This window comes from Aotus nancymaae, unplaced genomic scaffold (assembly GCF_030222135.1).
Source record: "Aotus nancymaae isolate 86718 unplaced genomic scaffold, 86718_ANA_hifiasm-v0.15.2.pri h1tg000033l, whole genome shotgun sequence".
In the NCBI taxonomy this organism is placed as follows: Eukaryota; Metazoa; Chordata; class Mammalia; order Primates; family Aotidae; genus Aotus; species Aotus nancymaae.
Window position 1 is genome coordinate 15,974,167 of NW_026988447.1, and position 17,563 is coordinate 15,991,729.

Below are 17,563 nucleotides of genomic sequence, written 5' to 3' on the forward strand. Positions count from 1 at the left end.
AACAAATAGCAGAACAGAACCAGTCAAATACAAGTTAATTATGTTGAATTTGTACTTATGTCTCCTCCTAACAAATAGAATTTGGGATACCACAGGCTTTTGTTGCCTTCACTTTTTCCTAATTTAACATTTAAAAAAGCATTACACTGGGCAGGTAAGGGAGCACCTGAGCAAATAAAATGCTTTCCAGCTTCGTCTATGAATCATTCCCTACCCGCCTTACAGGTTTTTCTTGAGTTGCCTCAGGGGAACCCATGGGCTACAGTCACAGTAGGCCTAGGAGCTCATGTCAGACTTGTGTTCCTTTCCCAATTCTCTGCAAATCCTCTTCACCCACCCCAGCCCAACAACTCATAGCCAAGAGCTAATGTAGGAAATTCCAAAACAACACATAAATAGCCCTCATTCCCACCAACTGAAGATCTCATTTCTTATCTCACTCTTGGTCCCACATTTCTTGCTTGGCTCTGATTTTTTTTGCCTTCCCCTCCTTTATGTTTACTATCCAAAAAAGCTAAAATTAAGCATTTGTTCCCAGTATTCACTCTCTGAAATATTATTTTCCTGTCTGTCATCAAAACCTTCCTTTTCCATAGACAACCTAGCAAAATCTCACCTTCTCCATTCCCAGGCCATTTTCAGCCATAATAGCCCCTTCTCTTGACTTAATTCCTGTAATCACGGTTATTCATTTTGTAATAATTTCCTGCAATGTCATCTGAATTAGCTTATACTTTTTCTAAAGCTGAAACCAATGCTTATACATTCTCAAGTCCTACCTGTGGTGCCTACAGTGATATGCCTGGAGTGTGGGCTCAGTAAATCTCCATTGAACAATCACACTTGGACACTCACATAAATTTCTTCAACCAGTATTTTCATTCATAAAGATAACAGAAAGGCCCTCAAGAGCCTCTGTAAGCAGAGACTGAGAGCATTTTCCAGATTTATTTAAAAGTAAAATTCAAGGCCTAAAAAAGGTTAAAAACACCTGCCCAAAGGTAAAGAAATGGCTGAGCCAACAATAGGACCATGAGTGTCCCTACTTTACAAAAGAAAATACTTAACAACTAAACACCATCCCCTCTGACAAAGTTATCCTTACCTTCAACTCAAGACTCGTCTGCACTGAGAGTACTATATATCTATACTGTGCTTCAGAGAACCCAAAATGTCTGATAATGCTGAAGTCGTTCGTATTGGTTATGGAAATGAATAATATGATTCTGGGACCAATAATTAATCTTTTAACAATGTGAAAGAGTACTGACATATTCCTCATGTTTGGAGAAAGCCTGCCTGGGACAGAATCTGACAGGGCAGATGACCCACCTATATATAATCAAGAAGTTGATAATATATCATGTCTTTGGAAAGTGGCACAGAATACTAAATGGATCATATCAGAGTTACCCCAGCAGAAATGATTATAATCAAAGGTATTATGCACAAACAAATAAACAAAATGGGGCTGGGAGCAAAGATTATGTAGTAAGATAGACTTTCTCAGCCTAACGAAATGACAGGAGCTGAAAATGTTCTCAATTACAAACATGTGCGTGCCAGGCGTGGTGGCTCCCACCTGTAATCCCAGCACTTTGGGAGGCCAAGGTGGGCAGATCACATGGTCAGGAGTTTGAGACCAGCCTGGCTAACATGGTGAAACCCTATCTCTACTAAAAATGCCTAAATCAGCCAGGCATGATGGCAGATGCCTGTAATCCCAGCTACTCGGGAGGCTGAGGCAGGAGAATTGCTTGAACCTGGGAGGTGGAGGTTGCAGTGAGCTGAGATCATGCCATTGCACTCCAGCCTGGGCAACAGAGCAAGACTGTCTCAAATATGTGTGTGTGTGTGTGTGTGTGTGTGTGTGTGTGTGTGTGTGTGTGTGAGATTATGTACTAATGGATTTTTTAAATGAGCACAAATAATTAGTAATCATACATGTACTAATATACAAATATATAATGTACATTTTAAACACAAAACAGAAATTTGTAAAAGGTAAAGACAGAAACAGACATTCTAAAATATTCTTCCTATACCCAATGGACTACTGGGCTCATTCCTTAGGATTTACCAACTCACTTTGGAGCCACTGCTTTAAAATATTTATAAAAGTGCAAAGCCAAAGGTTATTACTCAGATTATCTGGAAAACTCCAAAATTACTTTCTTCCCTTAACTAAATAAAGCATATGTGCCCTAAGGTCCATAGCAAATCCATTAAAATTCTAACAGTAAAAAGTCAGAGAATGCACAAAAAAATCGTCTAAGGTTCATACTGGATAGTAACAAAAAGCTACAAAATATAAACGGCTCAGAAGCAGAATTGATTTTGTTCATTTTTGATCTAAATTGTGTCCCCTATAATTGTTGTGATTTACGTGGTCAGTGCTTTAACCCACGTGCTATTTCCGGCCACAGGAAGGAACTGGGTATTCATTAAAAATCTGTCACATAGATAGCCACTTACCAGCTCACCTGGGGACTGCAATGTTGGGCAAGTAGTAAAGAATGCCAATTTTATTTATTTTACTACTTGTAAACTCCCTAAGGAAAGGGGCGGGCTAGTAAATTTTCTGAACATTCAACCCTTAATTATCCACCCAGCAGATCAGAGAAGTCAAAGTAGTAATCAAAAAAATTTCTATAATCACTTTGTAATGAAGACCTATATTCAGGTATAGTCAGGCACTTTTCATTAAATTACACAAAGACCAAAAGCCCCAAAACAGTAGAGCACAGAGGTCAAACACATGGGTTTTGGAGTCAAGGGACCGAAGCCTAAGTAATGGCTGAGTAACTTACTAGTTGTATAACCTTAAGCAAGTTATTTAACCTTGGTAATTTTCTATTTCCTCATCTGTAAAATGAGGAAGCTAACACTAGCTATCTTACAGTTTTGTGGAGAAGATTAAATGATATAAGGCATTTGAAGTACTCAACAGAGTACTTGGTAAATGTTTAATAAATGTGTATTTTAGTATTATTAGAGCTTAAGAACTAGATGGAAATCAGCAGGGAAGAGAGCAAGAGAGAGGATGTAATTATGGTCAAGTATATTGCAAAGCAATATAAAAGTCACTTTAAGGAACAACTGCTGTTCTTCTAAAAATATCCAAGGAACAGGCATGTACCCTAACTGCTTTTGTGAAAACGACGGGTTTTGACCAGATACCTGTTCTAGGAAAGCAAGAAGAAAAAGTTACTTTTCTTCCTATCTGAAAGAGTTTCCCTCCCTATGTTTCTAGAAATCTAGTTACCTATCACAGAGGTAGGAAACCCTGATTCAGTGTGATGGAGGCCCCTGGGGCTACTGAGACTAGTTAAAAAAAAAAAAAAAAAAAGTGAAATTCATACTTTACCTGTGCCCAGTGGTTTTTAAATACAATCATGCATGTTTCTGGGTCAACTCCCTGTAGGCTCACAGCCTGCTGGAGTTTGCTTTCTGTCGAAACCGATGACATCATAAACCTTCATAAATCAATGCTTCTAAGTCATATTTAATTTTCAATAAAATTTGGTAAGCAGTCACTAACTTTCAAGTTCGAGAAATGTAACTTCTTTGCATTTCATTGTCACCTTCCAAAACCTGTAATGGCAATAACAAAAAATTAATTTTATTATGTTCATAAATTAAATAGGATGCTGCCTATTAAATTTAAATCAAAGCATAGACATTCTCAAAGTCCAACACAGAAAAAAAAAATCTACAAAACAAATATTATACTCAATCTAAAGGCTCTCCTATTTTCTCTCACTTTGCTACTAAAAATACAAAATAATAATGCTACCTAAGCTACATGAATAAATGAAACAATTATTGGGTTTCTTCTCTCCACTACAACCAACCACAGCCCCCAAAATTACTATTCTAAATTGCTCAAATCTAGTTTCTAGAATGAAGTGAGAAACTATTAGGTTGGTCCAAAAGTAACTGCGGTTTTTGCCATTGAAGTTAATGACAAAAACTGCAATTATTTTTGCTTCAACCTATTATGAAACCAATGTTTGCAGAGTTTAAAAACACCCAGCAACAGGACAGCCATGAGTTAGCAGCAAGACAGATAAATGGCTTAATGTAACTTGGGGGTGGTATTATAAAACAGCACACAGATTCCTAAGTCGAATATGACTGAATATTTTTTTTTAAATCAATGGCTGCCAAAAATGAAAGGATTCTCAATCATTTTTTGGTTATAAACTAGGTTAAAGTTTCTAGCTCTTTTGAAAAATAATAGAATTCCAAGTAACCTTGACAAATCAGAGATAGAAATGATCCATCAAAAACAAGATATTGTTTATTAGATGTGAATGCAAGGTAGCACACTTACAAATGAAAAATGAAACACAGACAAAATACGAAGAAATTCTGACTACAAGAGAGCAGGTAGGGGAAAAAAGAAATTGGGGTCATAGAGTGTACAGTGAATATGATCCAGTTGTGTGGCGCTAACTGACAAAAGCAATAAGACAGTGGTATTGTCTCACTAGTTTGATTAGCCCATAAAAGGACTGGGTATAATTCAAAATATTATTTTTTTTAGTGTACAGATTGGGAAGAGTTCAGAAAAAAGTAACTACAATTACCAGAACCCTGGAAAATAAAAGCCATAAAAAAAGTTTGCAGACTTGTAAGACCAAAAGAAAACAAGGGGTAGCCATTTTCAACAGAGTAATATGAAGGGTGTTACAAGGAGAACACCGATTGGCTGTTCCTCCCTACAAACAGTAAGATGGGAGGAAGTGGGCTTTAGAGGAGACTTAGGGGTTAAGCTCCTTGTGGGGAGTAGAATTAAACACTGGAAAATAGCTAAGGAATATTTAAAACAGCACTTCTGTTAATAGGAGGGCAATTATTCATCATGAAAAGGTCTTAGAAAGAATTTTTAGGACATAAAGGCAGAATGCTTCCAAAAATAGTTCTGAGAAAAGAAACCTTTTTTTAAAAAAAGAAACATTTTTTAAGAAGAATGGAAGAGGATTAAGGTATACAGAAAGGACGGCCTGTTAGAAGAAGTACACAAATCACATACTCAAGGAAAATTGCCTGTGTGTTTCTTCTATAACTGTATTTCACTATTAAAATTGAATTCCCCAAACTAAAATTCCAAATAATACAAACTTGTTTTCAATGGACATTGTTCACTGCCAATCATGGCCCTTTGCTACTATGGGGTTGATCTGGTGTTTCAAAAATCAGGAGTGGCTACCCCACATATGCAGAGTCTGCATTCTCCCGTCCCCACAGTCCCTGACACCACTCCCTGTGATCTTACTCCCAGAACTTTCACCTCATTCAGGTTACCTCACTAGCCTTTATAAGGATTTACGTTTACAGCCTTCTTTAAAGTGATAAGAGAGAAAACAAGATTCTGAATCAACTTCCTCATTATTCTACACACATTTCTGTGAAAATGTCAAGGCCTTCTATTTAGGTTACATAGTGATAATAATGAAGAAAATCAAAGTTTTGGGTTATTCCAGAGACTGAAAAACTCTAAGACTCAGATTCCTTCCAGCTCCAGAATTCAAAGATTCTTCTTTAAAGGTATGAAATAAACATACATCATGCCAATTGCTTCTAAATCCAAATAGAAACATATGCTAAGATGCTTTAAGTCAGTTTTCAGAAGGAATTTACATGGAATCTTCTCATAAATGGCAAGAAGACAGTATACACAGGATAAATTGCCACTGTCATGAGCTTACTAGTTTCCTGTTGTTGTTGTTTGTCAGTTGTTGTTGTTGTTGTTTTAGAGATAGGGTCTCGATCTGTCGCCCAGGCTGAAGTGCAGGTGGCATCATAGCCTTGAACTCCTGGGCACAAGCAATTCTCCTGCCTCAGCCTCTCAACTAGCTGGGACTACAGGCATGTGCCACCACACCCGACCATTTTTTTTTTTTTTTCATTTTTCGTACAGACAGGGTCTCCCTATGTTGCCTAGGCTGGTTTTGAACTCCTGGGCTCAAGCAATCCTCCTGCTTTGGCTTTCCAAAGGGCTAGGATTACAGGCATGAGCCACCATGCCCAGCACAAATTAGTTTTGATAGAAAGAGAATATAAATCTCTGTATTCCTATTCCAAGGCACTTTCCAGGAAACTATATTCTCCTTTCTAAGGGGTATAATCTCTGGCCCTGTTTTCTAAAGGAATTTGTCACTTTTCTAAGAAAAGTGCATCTCATTTGGTTTATTCATATCGAACATACTTTTGAAACAGATGCCTAAAGAATCAAAATGTGTCATGAATGCAGAAACTACAATATAAAGAACACTTGAGAGAGAAAGAAAGAATGAGGCAAGTCAAATAAGCTAAGTTTGAGAAGGAAACAACTATGCCAGAAGATCCTACAAATGAAAATACTACCTAGCACACCCAGAGAACAAAAAGTTGGATATTTTCATTCTTTCTTTCTCTCTCTCTCTGTCTCTCTCTGTCTCATTCCATGTTACACTATTAAAACACTGGCATGTCAACAAGGCAGTATATTAAGAAAACTGAAAGAGAACCATATTTATGACAGATATATAAGGACATATTTCTTCAAGCACCACCAAGGTGTTCAACACACTGCATTTTCCTGCTATCAGTCTTTACTTTTTTCCTTTTTTGTAGCCATTCCAAGCTTTTTATTAAACTCTCAAATCACAGCTAAAAGTCCCAAATGAAGAACAGAGGACAGAATAAAGCCAAAAGCTCTAAGTAGGTAAAAGGGCTGCAGTCACTGAAATGTGAGACTGTCATGAATATGACATCATCAGACATTTTTCCTTTCTTTTCCTCTGCACTCTTCAGTCTAAGGTATATGATGCTGAAAATGTTTTGAGTAAACCTTGCCACTCTCGGTATACATCCAGTCTGTTCTTCCCATAAATACATACATGTACATTGACTCAAGTTTCATGCCTTAGACAGAGCTCTACAAACCATTTAGATGCGAGGGAGTGATATTTTTAACCTTTCTTCAAACAAACCACCAACACAAAAAAATGTCCAAAGACCTCTGCAACAGTGGGTGCATGTGGGTGTGTGGTGTGCCTGAGTTTTTTAGTTGGAGGAATGGGCAAGAAAGAGATGAGCTGTCAAAATATATATACAACAGCTTGATATTTCAGTATAAATTCTACACTGCAAAGATAGAGCTGACTGTAGACATTATTAAGTGGCCATATTTATATCTCATTAATATAATCAATATAATACTTTCCATCAATAAGGAAAAAAAATTCTATTAAATATTGTTAGGGATAACTGGCCTAAGAATTATATCTATTTTTATTTGTTTTTTTCAAAAGTATATATTTTTTATTTGACTATGAAAAAAGCAAAGCATATGCTTCCACATTACAGAATTATAAAATATACCATATAATCATAAAAGTTCAGATTCTAACCATCTAAATCACATCTCTTTTCCAATGTAAAAATTTCTTCATTTTTTTCCAATGTAAAAACTTCATTCTCAGATAGAAATCTTACCCAATTGCAGACTCTTTGGAAAACTACAATAATTAGAAAAGCTAAAAATATGTCAAAATCACACTTTTTCCTGAACTATCAATAACTATATTTTTATATATCCTTCTCTCACTATCAGACTAAACTCAAACTATAAATATTGTGGCATTTACTTAAATATTATCTTATATAATCCTTCAATTATTTCATCTGTTTAAATAAATATCCTCTAATAATGAATTTTTTTTTAGTTCTTTTTTTTTGTTTGGAGATATGTCTTTTTCTGTCGTCCAGGCTGGAGTGCAGTGGCCCGATCTCGGCTCACTACAACTTCCAACTCCCAGGTTCAAGGGATTCTCCTGCCTCAGGCTCTCAAGTAGCTGAGACTACAGGCATGTGCCACCACGCTCAGCTAATTTTTTGTATTTTTAATAGAGACAGGGTATCACCGTGTTAGCCAGGATGGTCTCAATCTCCTGACCACATGATCCACCAACCTCGGCCTCCCAAAGTGCTGGGATTACAGGCATGAGCCCCTGTGCCCAGCCTTTTAAATTTTTAAGGAAAAGAAATGGGATAGCCACCTTAAGGGGAGACAGAGCCAAAGGAACATTTTTATTCAAGGAAAAGTGATGACATTTGCAGGCCTAATGGGAATGAACCAATGAACATGGATAATTTGAAGATATAAGAAAAAGAATTTTGATGGAGCAAAAGGAGCAGAAGAAAGGCGAGGTCAAGAACGCAGGTAGGAGAGTGCTAGAGATAAAAGGGAAGCAAAGCTAAGTCTTTCACACTGAGTTTCCAAACCAAAACCACTACCTTATACTTGATGGGAAGCACGGCCAGCTCCTTTCCTACCCCTCCTTCTTCGTCCCTCCCGATATTACTCTGGTTGGTTTGCGGAAATGGCTAGAGAATTTAGGTAGATTTAAAGTAGGGAACAAAGGGTAATGACTAAGAGTTGTTAGCTCAGTTCTCCAAGCCTGAAAGTCTAAAACATTAAAGTCCCAACCTGGGAACCTGAGCTTTGAGCTTGGAGGCAGGGCCCCAAAACTCTAGTTCTAGCTCTAACCAGCTGTGAAACCTTGAGTGAAAAATGGGGCTCTTCTTTTGGAATATCGTTAAGGTTAACAGCTAGGACTAAAGTAGGATTTCTTAGGTCTCTCACAGCTTGGGTCATTATTTTATGTACATTATCCCAAGTGTTATACTAATTGGGGAGGTGTAATCAGATAATCATTAAAGAAGAATGACAGTCTCTGTACAAAACTCTTTGTAAGAATTCTAGATACAGATGGGTTTCTATCTATATTCTTTTTACTACTAAGGCATATTTGACTTAAGGAACCCACATCACAGGAATTAGCCACAGTAAATATAATTCCATGGTTGAGGTTTTGTTTATTTCCTGAGCAACTCCCAATAGAAAAACTCATTGTTTGAGAATGTACTTTGGAATGCCCTGAATTGGCTGCTACTAAATACATAAAAAGTCTTTTACTGTAAATGTGCTTATCATGGAAAATTCCATCTAAGGATGAATACTCATCAAATATCAGGAACACCTTAAGAGAGGTGAACCTGTGCCCTGAACTATAACTAACAGCAGTATTGAGGAGGGTGTTTCATTTTGGGTCAAACTACCTCAGACAACCTCTTCTTAGAGCCTCATAAAATCCTATTAAACCTAAATCCTCCCTGAGCTCTAATCTTCTGGCCCAGTTTTCTTTCCTCTCTCACTGCAATATCACATGGCAATGCTGGACTGTGAAAAATAAAGCCACCATCTAATAGCCCCCTATTCTTCTGGACCTTGTGCTTAAGCCTCCCTCAACTTACCATAGTTTAACTCCAGCTCATTCAATGTACAACGTCCATCATTTCAGTAAATCAGTACCTTGTTTCATTCGACCAACTTCTAGGTCACCAGTTAACACACAAAATGTGTGCAAAGAACATTCTCTCAATACATACATTCCAGATGGTTTCCAGCTTTGAAAAATGCATACTTCAAAACAGTAACAAGATTGCCCAAAACTTAATAATGCCATGAAATAATCCTACCTTGTTTTACACCTTAATTTCAAAAGAACAGGCTACCAACTATGTCATACCCAAGTGCCATGCAACTGACTGATGAGCAGAGCAAATGTGGAGAGAAAAATTAAAATTAATATTCAAATTCCTGTCTGAAATTTGTTTGGGACTTAATTTTAAAGCTATTTAAGAAACTAAGGCCTTACGCCTATGGCGGCCACTGAACCCCGTCACCACTATTGGATTTCTCTGGAATGACCACAGCAATATTTCCAGCCCTTGAGATCTTCTAGAATCTTGCCACTTCCCTGCAAGTGAAAAACTCATGATAGGAGAAGATCCAAGATGGCCGAATAGGTACAGCTCTGGAGTGCAGTTCCCAGCAAAATCACAGAGGGTAAGTGATCACTGCATTTCCAAACGAATTTTTACTGCCCATAGACCAGGATATTCCTGGGTGGAAAAGCGTCACGAATCTCCAGCACAGCTGCTTCAGCCTGTGCAGCAGGTCTCCACACAAAAACTCACACAAATCTGGGCAGTTTCAACCGGTGCCTGGAATGCCTGGGAGACAGAGTCACCTATTCAACTGAATAAAAGGGAACTGAAAAAGGGAGCCAGGTGATCAGACTCGGCTGGTCCCACAGCCACAAAGACCAGCAATCTGAAAAGCTCTGGACTGAGAGTTTTATAGCAAGCACAGCTGGACCCGGGATGGCCCAGCTCTGTGGGGGTAAGGGCGTCCGCCATTACCGAGGCAGCCCACCACTACTGAGGCAGTCTGCTATTACTCAGGCAGTCCACCATTACTGAGGCAGTCCACCATTACTGAGGCAGTCCGCCATTACCGAGGCAATCCGCCATTACCGAGGCAGTCTGCCATTACCGAGGCAGTCTGCCATTACCGAGGCAGTCCGCCATTACCGAGGCAGTCTGCCATTACCGAGGCAGTCCGCCATTACTGAGACAGTTCTAACTATACTTCTATAAACAAAACTGCAAGGAAGTTTACACAGCAGCAGCTCAGCAACACCTCTGATGGCAGACTGTGACTAGGTTACCTTCTCGCTGGGCAGCCATCCCTGAAAAAAGTCAGCAGCTCATCAGGAACTTATAAATAAAGCCCCACCTTTACGGGACAGAGCCCCTGGGAAACAAAGGCATTTATGAGTTCTGCTGCAGCAGACTTAAACGTACTTGCCCAGCAGTTCTGAATTGACAAACAGAGCTCCCAGCTCAGCACTTGAGCTCCTATAAGAGACAGACTATCTCCTCAAGCAGCTGCCTGACCCCCATATATCCAAAGAGACACCTCATAAAGGAGAGCTCAGGCTAAAATCTGGAGGGTATCCTCCTGGGACAGAGATAACAGAAGAAGAAACTGGCAGCAATCCTTACTGCTCTGCAGCGGCTGCAGGCGATCCCCAGGGAAGCAGGGTCTGGAGTAGACCTACAGCAGTCCTATAGCAGAGGGGTCTGACTGTTAGAAGGAAAACTAAAAACCAGAAAGAAATAACTTAAACATCAACAAAAAGGATGTTCACTCACAGACCCCATCTGAAAGTCACCAACTACAAAGACCACAGGAAGATAAATCCACAAAGATGGTTAGAAACAAGTGCAAAAAGGATGAAAGCACCCAAAACCAGAATGCCTCTCTTCCTCCAAGGGATCACAACTCTTCACCAGAAACAGAACAAGGCTGGATGGAGAATGAGTCTGATGAATTGACAGAAACAGGCGTCAGAAGGTGGGTAATAACAAACTTCTCTGAGCTAAAAGAACATGTTCTAACCCAATGCAAGAAACTAAGAACCTTGAGAAAAGGTTTCACAAAATGCTAATGAGAATAAACAGCCTAGAGAGGAATATAAACAAATTGATGGAAAAGCACAATACGAGAACTTTGCGAAGCATACACAAGTTTCAATAGCCAAATCGAACATGCAGAAGAAAGGATATTAGAGATTGAGGATCAACTCAATCTCTAATAAAATAAATAATGAAATAAAACAAGAAGGCAAGATTAGAGAAAAAAGAGTAAAAAGAAACGAATAAAGCCTCCAAGAAATATGGGATTATGTGAAAAGACCTAATCTACCTTTGATAGGTATAACTGAATGTGACAGAGAGAATGAATCCAACCTGGAAAACACTCTTTAGGATATTATCCAGGAAAACTTCCCCAACCTAGCAAGGGAGGCCAACATTCAAGTCCAGGAAGATATTCCTCAAGAAGAGAAACCCCAAGGCACATAATTATCAGATTCACCAGGGTTGAAATGAAGGAAAAAATGCTAAGGGCAGCCAGAGAGAAAGGTCAGGTTACCCACAAAGGGGAGCCCATCAGACTCACAGTGAATCTCTCGGCAGAAACCCTATAAGCCAGAAGAGAGTGGGGGCCAATATTCAACATCCTTAAAGAAAAGAACTTTCAACCTGGAATTTCATATCCAGCCAAACTAAGCTTCAGAAGCAAAGGAGAAATAAAATCCTTTAAGAACAAGGAAATGCTCAGAGATTTCATCACCACCAGGCCTGCCTTACAAGAGATCCTGAAAGAAGCACTAAACACAGAAAGAAACAACCAGTACCAGCCACTTCAAAAACATACCAAATGGTAAACAGCATCGGCACAATGGAGAAACTGCATCAACTAATGGGCAAAACAACCAACTAGCATCTAAATGGTGGGATCAAATTCACACATAACAATATTAACTTTAAATGTAAACAGGCTAAATGCCCCAGTCAAAAGACACAGACTGGAAAATTGGATAAAAACTGAAGGCCCATTGTTGTGCTGTATTCAGGAAACCCAGCTCACATGCAAGGATACACAAAGGCTCAAAATAAAGGGATGGAGGAAGATTGACCAAGCAAATGGAGAGCAAGAAAAACAAGGAGTTGCAATCTTAGTCTCCAATAAAATAGACTTTAAACCAACAAAGATCAAAATAGACAAAGAAGGGCATTATATAATGGCAAAAGGATCGATGCAACAAGAAGAACTAATGATCCTAAATATATACACACCCAATGCAGGAGCACCCAGATACATAAAGCAAGTCTTAATAATCTACAAAGAGACTTAGACTCCCACACAATAATAGTGGGAGACTTTAACACTCCACTGTCAATATTAGATAGATCAATGAGACAGAAAATTCACAAGGATATCCAGGACTTGAACTGAGATCTGGACCAAGCAAACCTAATAGACTTACAGAACTCTCCACCCCAAATCCACAGAATATACATTCTTCTCAGCACCACATCACACCTACTCTAAAACTGACCACATAATTGGAAGTAAATCACTCCTCTGCAAATGCAAAAGAACAGAAATTATAACAAAGAGTCTCTCAGACCACAGTGCAATCAAATTAGAACTCAGAATTAAGAAACTCACTCAGAACCGCACAACTTCAAGGAAACTGAACAACTGGCTCTTGAATGTTGACTGGATAAACAATGAAATGAAGGCAGAAATAAAAATGTTATTCGAAACCAACGAGAACGAAGACACAACATACCAGAATCTCTGGGAAACATTTAAGTCAGTGTCTGGGGGAAATTTCTAGCAATAAATGCCAACATGAGAAGCAAGGAAATATCTAAAATCAACACCCGATCATCAAAATGGAAAGAGCTAGAGGAGCAAGATCAAAAACACTCAAAAGCTAGCAGAAGACAAGAAATAACTAAGATCAGAGGAGAACTGAAGGAGATAAGAGACACAAAAAACCCTTCAAAAAATTAATAAATCCAGGAGCTGGTATTTTGAAAAGATCAACAAAATGGACGCACCACTAGCCAGATTAATAAAAAAGAAAAAAGAGAAGAATCAAATAGATGCAATAAAAAACAATAAAGGGGGTATCACCACAGATTTCACAGAAATACAAATCACTATCAGAGATTACTACAAACAACTCTATGCATGTAAACCAGTAAACCTGGAAGAAATGGATAAATTCCTGGACACTTGCACCCTCCTAAGTCTAAACTACGAAGAAGTCGAAACCCTGAATAGACTAATAACAAGGGCTGAAGTTGAGGAAGCAATTAATAGCCTATCAACCAAAAAAAACCCCAGGTCCAGATGGGTTCACACCCAAATTCTACCAAACATACAAAGAGAAGCTGGTACCATTCCTTCTGAAACTATTCCTAACAATACAAAAAGAGGGAATCCTTCCCAAATCATTTTATGAGACCAACATCTTGATACTAAAACCCAGCAGAGACTCAACCAAAAAAGAAAACTTCAGGCCAATATCCCTGATAAACATAGATGCAAAAATCTTCAATAAAATACTGGCAAACCAATAGCAACAGCACATCAAAAGCTTACCCATCACGATCAAGTAGGCTTCATCCCAGGGATACAAGGCTGGTTCAACATACACAAGTCTATAAACGTAATTCACCACATAAACAGAACTAAAGACAAAAACCACACGATTTTCTCAATAGATGCAGAGAAGGCCTTCAACAAAATTCAACAGCCCTTTATTCTAAAAACTCTCAATAAACTAGGTGTTGACAGAATGTATCTCAAAATAATAAAAGCTATTTACGACAAACCCACAGCCAATATCATACTGAATGGGCAAAAACCAGAAGCATTCCCTTTGAAATCTGGCACTAGACAAGGATGTCCTCTCTCACCACTCTTATTCTATATAGTATTGGAAGTTCTAGCCAGAGCAATCAGGCAAGAAAAAGAAATAAAGCGTATTCAATTAGGAAAGAAGGAAGTCAAATTGTCTCTCTTTGCAGACTATATGATTGTATAATTAGAAAACCACATCATCTCAGCCCAAAATCTCCTTAACCTGATAAGCAACTTCAGCAAAGTCTCAGGATACAAAATCAATGTGCAAAAATCACAAGCATTACTATATACCAATAATATACTTAAAGAGAGCCAAATCAAGAATAAACTGTCATTCACAATGGCTACAAAGAGAATAAAATACCTAGGAATACAACTAACAAAGAATGTAACAGATCTTCAAGAACTACAAACCACTGCTCAAAGAAATAAGACAGGACACAAACAGATGGAAAAACATTCCATGCTCGTGGTTAGGAAGAATGAATATCGTGAAAATGGTCATACTTCCCAAAGTAATTTATAGATTCAATGCTATCCCCATCAAGCTACCTATGACCCTCTTCACAGAACTGGAAGAAACCATCTTAAACTTCATATGGAACCAAAAGAGAGCCCGCATAGCCAAGTCAATTCTAAGCAAAAAGAACAAAGCTAGAGGCATCACGCTACCTGACTTCAAACTATACTACAAGGCTACAGTAATCAAAACAGCATGGTACTGGTACCAAAACAGAGATATAGACCAATGGAACAGAACAGAGGCCTTGGAGGCAACGCCAACACATCTACAACCATCTGATCTTTGACAAACCTGACAAAAACAAGCAATGGGGAAAGGATCCCCTGTTTAATAAATGGTGTTGGGAAAACTGGCTAGCCATGTGCAGGAAGCAGAAACTGGACCCCTTCCTGACACCTTACACTAAAATTAATTCAGATGGATTAAAGACTTAAACATAAGACCTAACTCCATAAAAACCCTAGAAGAAACCTAGGCAAAACCATTCAGGACATAGCATAGGCAAGGACTTCATGACTAAAACACCAAAAGCACTGGCAACAAAAGCCAAAATAGACAAATGGGATCTAATTAAACTCCAGAGCTTCTGTACAGCAAAAGAAACAATCATTAGAGTGAACTGGCAACCAACAGAATGGGAAAAAATTTTTGCAATCTACCCATCTGACAAAGGACTTATATCCAGAATTTGCAAAGAACTAAAACAGATTTACAAGAAAAAAACAAACAAACCCATTCAAAAATGGACAAAGGATATGAACAGACACTTTTCAAAAGAAGACATATATGAGGTCAACAAACATATGAAAAAATGCTCATCATCACTGGTCATCAGAGAAATGCAAATCAAAACCACATTGAAATACCATCTCACACCAGTTAGAATGGCGATCATTAAAACATCTGGAGACAACAGACGCTGGAGAGGACATGGAGAAATAGGAACATTTTTACACTGTTGGTGGGAGTGTAAATTAGTTCAACCATTGTGGAAGACAGTGTGGCAATTCCTCAAGGACCTAGAAACAGAAATTCCATTTGACCCAGCAATTCCATTACTGGGTATATATCCAAAGGAATATAAATCACTCAATTATAAGGCCACATGCCCAGGCATGTTCACTGCAGCAGTGTTTACAATAGCAAAGACTTGGAACCAACCCAAATGCCCGTTGATGATAGACTGGACAGGGAAAATGTGGCACATATACACCATGGAATAGTATGCAGCCATAAAAAACAATGAGTTCATGTCCTTTGTAGGGACATGGATGAACCTGGAAACCATCACTCTCAGCAAACTGACACAAGAACAGAAAATCAAACACTGCATGTTCTCACTCATAGGTGGGTGTTGAACAATGAGAACACATGGACACAGGGAGGGGAGCATCACAGACTGATGTCTGTTGGGGGAGGACTAGGGGAGGGACAGTGGGGGTAGGGAGTTGGGGAGGGATAACATGGGGAGAAATGCCAGATATAGGTTATGGGGATGGAGGCAGCAAACCACATTGCTATGTATGTACCTATGCAACAATCCTGCATGTTCTTCACATGTACACCAGAATCTAAAGTGCAATAAAATGTATATTTAAAAGAAAAGAAACTAAGTAGATCAATTATACCTCAATAACACTTAAATTAAAAAAAAAAATTTAAAGCAGAAACTAAACCCCTACAGACAAGGATTTAGAATGTAAAAATTATATATTTTGAAATTTACAGCAAGTATTGAGACATCAGCTCATTGTCAATGGAACAAAAATTTTCTTATACACATATGGTGATTTGTTGAAACCTAAAAATTGGACCATTCTTGAAGAAAGTCTCCCCAGCAACCCAATTGATCACCGTACTCTTGATAGTATACACCATCCTTTCACAACACTATTTTGTTGAAAGCTATTAAGAAACAACTTGTTTAAGATTTCTGCCACAAAACCTAAAAGCTGACTAAGGTAAACACAGAAAAAAATTATCTGACAACTTCTATAGGGTAGAACTTGAAAGGAAAGATTTGAAGTAGATGCTCTGAATCTTTCTAAGAAGATCCTCTCACTTTATGAAGTTCTTTTCAAAAAATGTTCCTGGAAAAAAAAAGAAATGTGAGTTTTTTGTCTTGGTCATGTTCTCTGGAAAAGTAGGTACCTTTGGCAAGTGAGACTGTTTAGTCTAATACCTGTATTTACAGTTTTATCAATCAGAATTAGTTCCCTACTCAGTGCTTTAAATGCCTTCATGTGAACATGTGCAGCTTTGCAACCTGTAGTGTTATCCAGATGATGTGATGCCTACCTTCTGAAACAACATGAAAAATATCCTTTTCAAAAACATTCTTTATCCACATAACATAAAAGTACTAAGTGTATTTAGTGAAATAACAATAAAATTCCATATACATCCATGAATCTCATAAATTGTGGGCATATTTTTCTGAAGAGAGGTGGCCATAGTTTTCAGTCAATTTTAAAAAGGGTCCATGAGATGCCCTGTTTCAAAAAAGTTTAAAACCCACTTTAAAGATGCACTCATGATAAAGCCATTGAGAGTCTCAAAATAGAGGCTTATACCCAGTTCACACTCTAATGGTATTACTGAAAATGTAGTTGTAGAATTTTGTGACTTTTGTGATAACAAAAAGTTCTGCTATAAACAGAACAGAAAAACTCATCTCATGAAAGTCACACAGATATCATGAAGTCTGATTCAGACTGTCAAGTCAGACCCTAGACACATTCTCTTAACCACCAATACTTCTCTAATGATAGCTACTAATTACCTTAGTACCTTGCAGCAGTTTAAATGATAATGATTGAAAAGACCCTACATGTCCATCAATACTGGTTTGATTATATAAACAATGGTACTTCTATGTAATGGAATACTATGTTATGGTTAAAAAAAACAGAGGC

General features: G+C 38.1%; 1 protein-coding gene across 3 annotated transcripts in view; it reads right to left on the bottom strand.

The window, feature by feature from the left end:
* FHIP1A (FHF complex subunit HOOK interacting protein 1A) overlaps positions 1–17,563 on the bottom strand; it is a 282,110-nt gene that overhangs the window by 106,556 nt on the left and 157,991 nt on the right. For all 3 annotated transcript variants that reach the window (XM_012470035.2, XM_012470037.2, XM_012470036.2), the window contains exon 3: positions 3,368–3,594. In XM_012470035.2, the coding sequence (XP_012325458.1) occupies positions 3,368–3,472 (105 nt within the window). In that variant the 5' untranslated portion in view covers positions 3,473–3,594. The remainder of the gene's footprint in view (positions 1–3,367; positions 3,595–17,563) is intronic.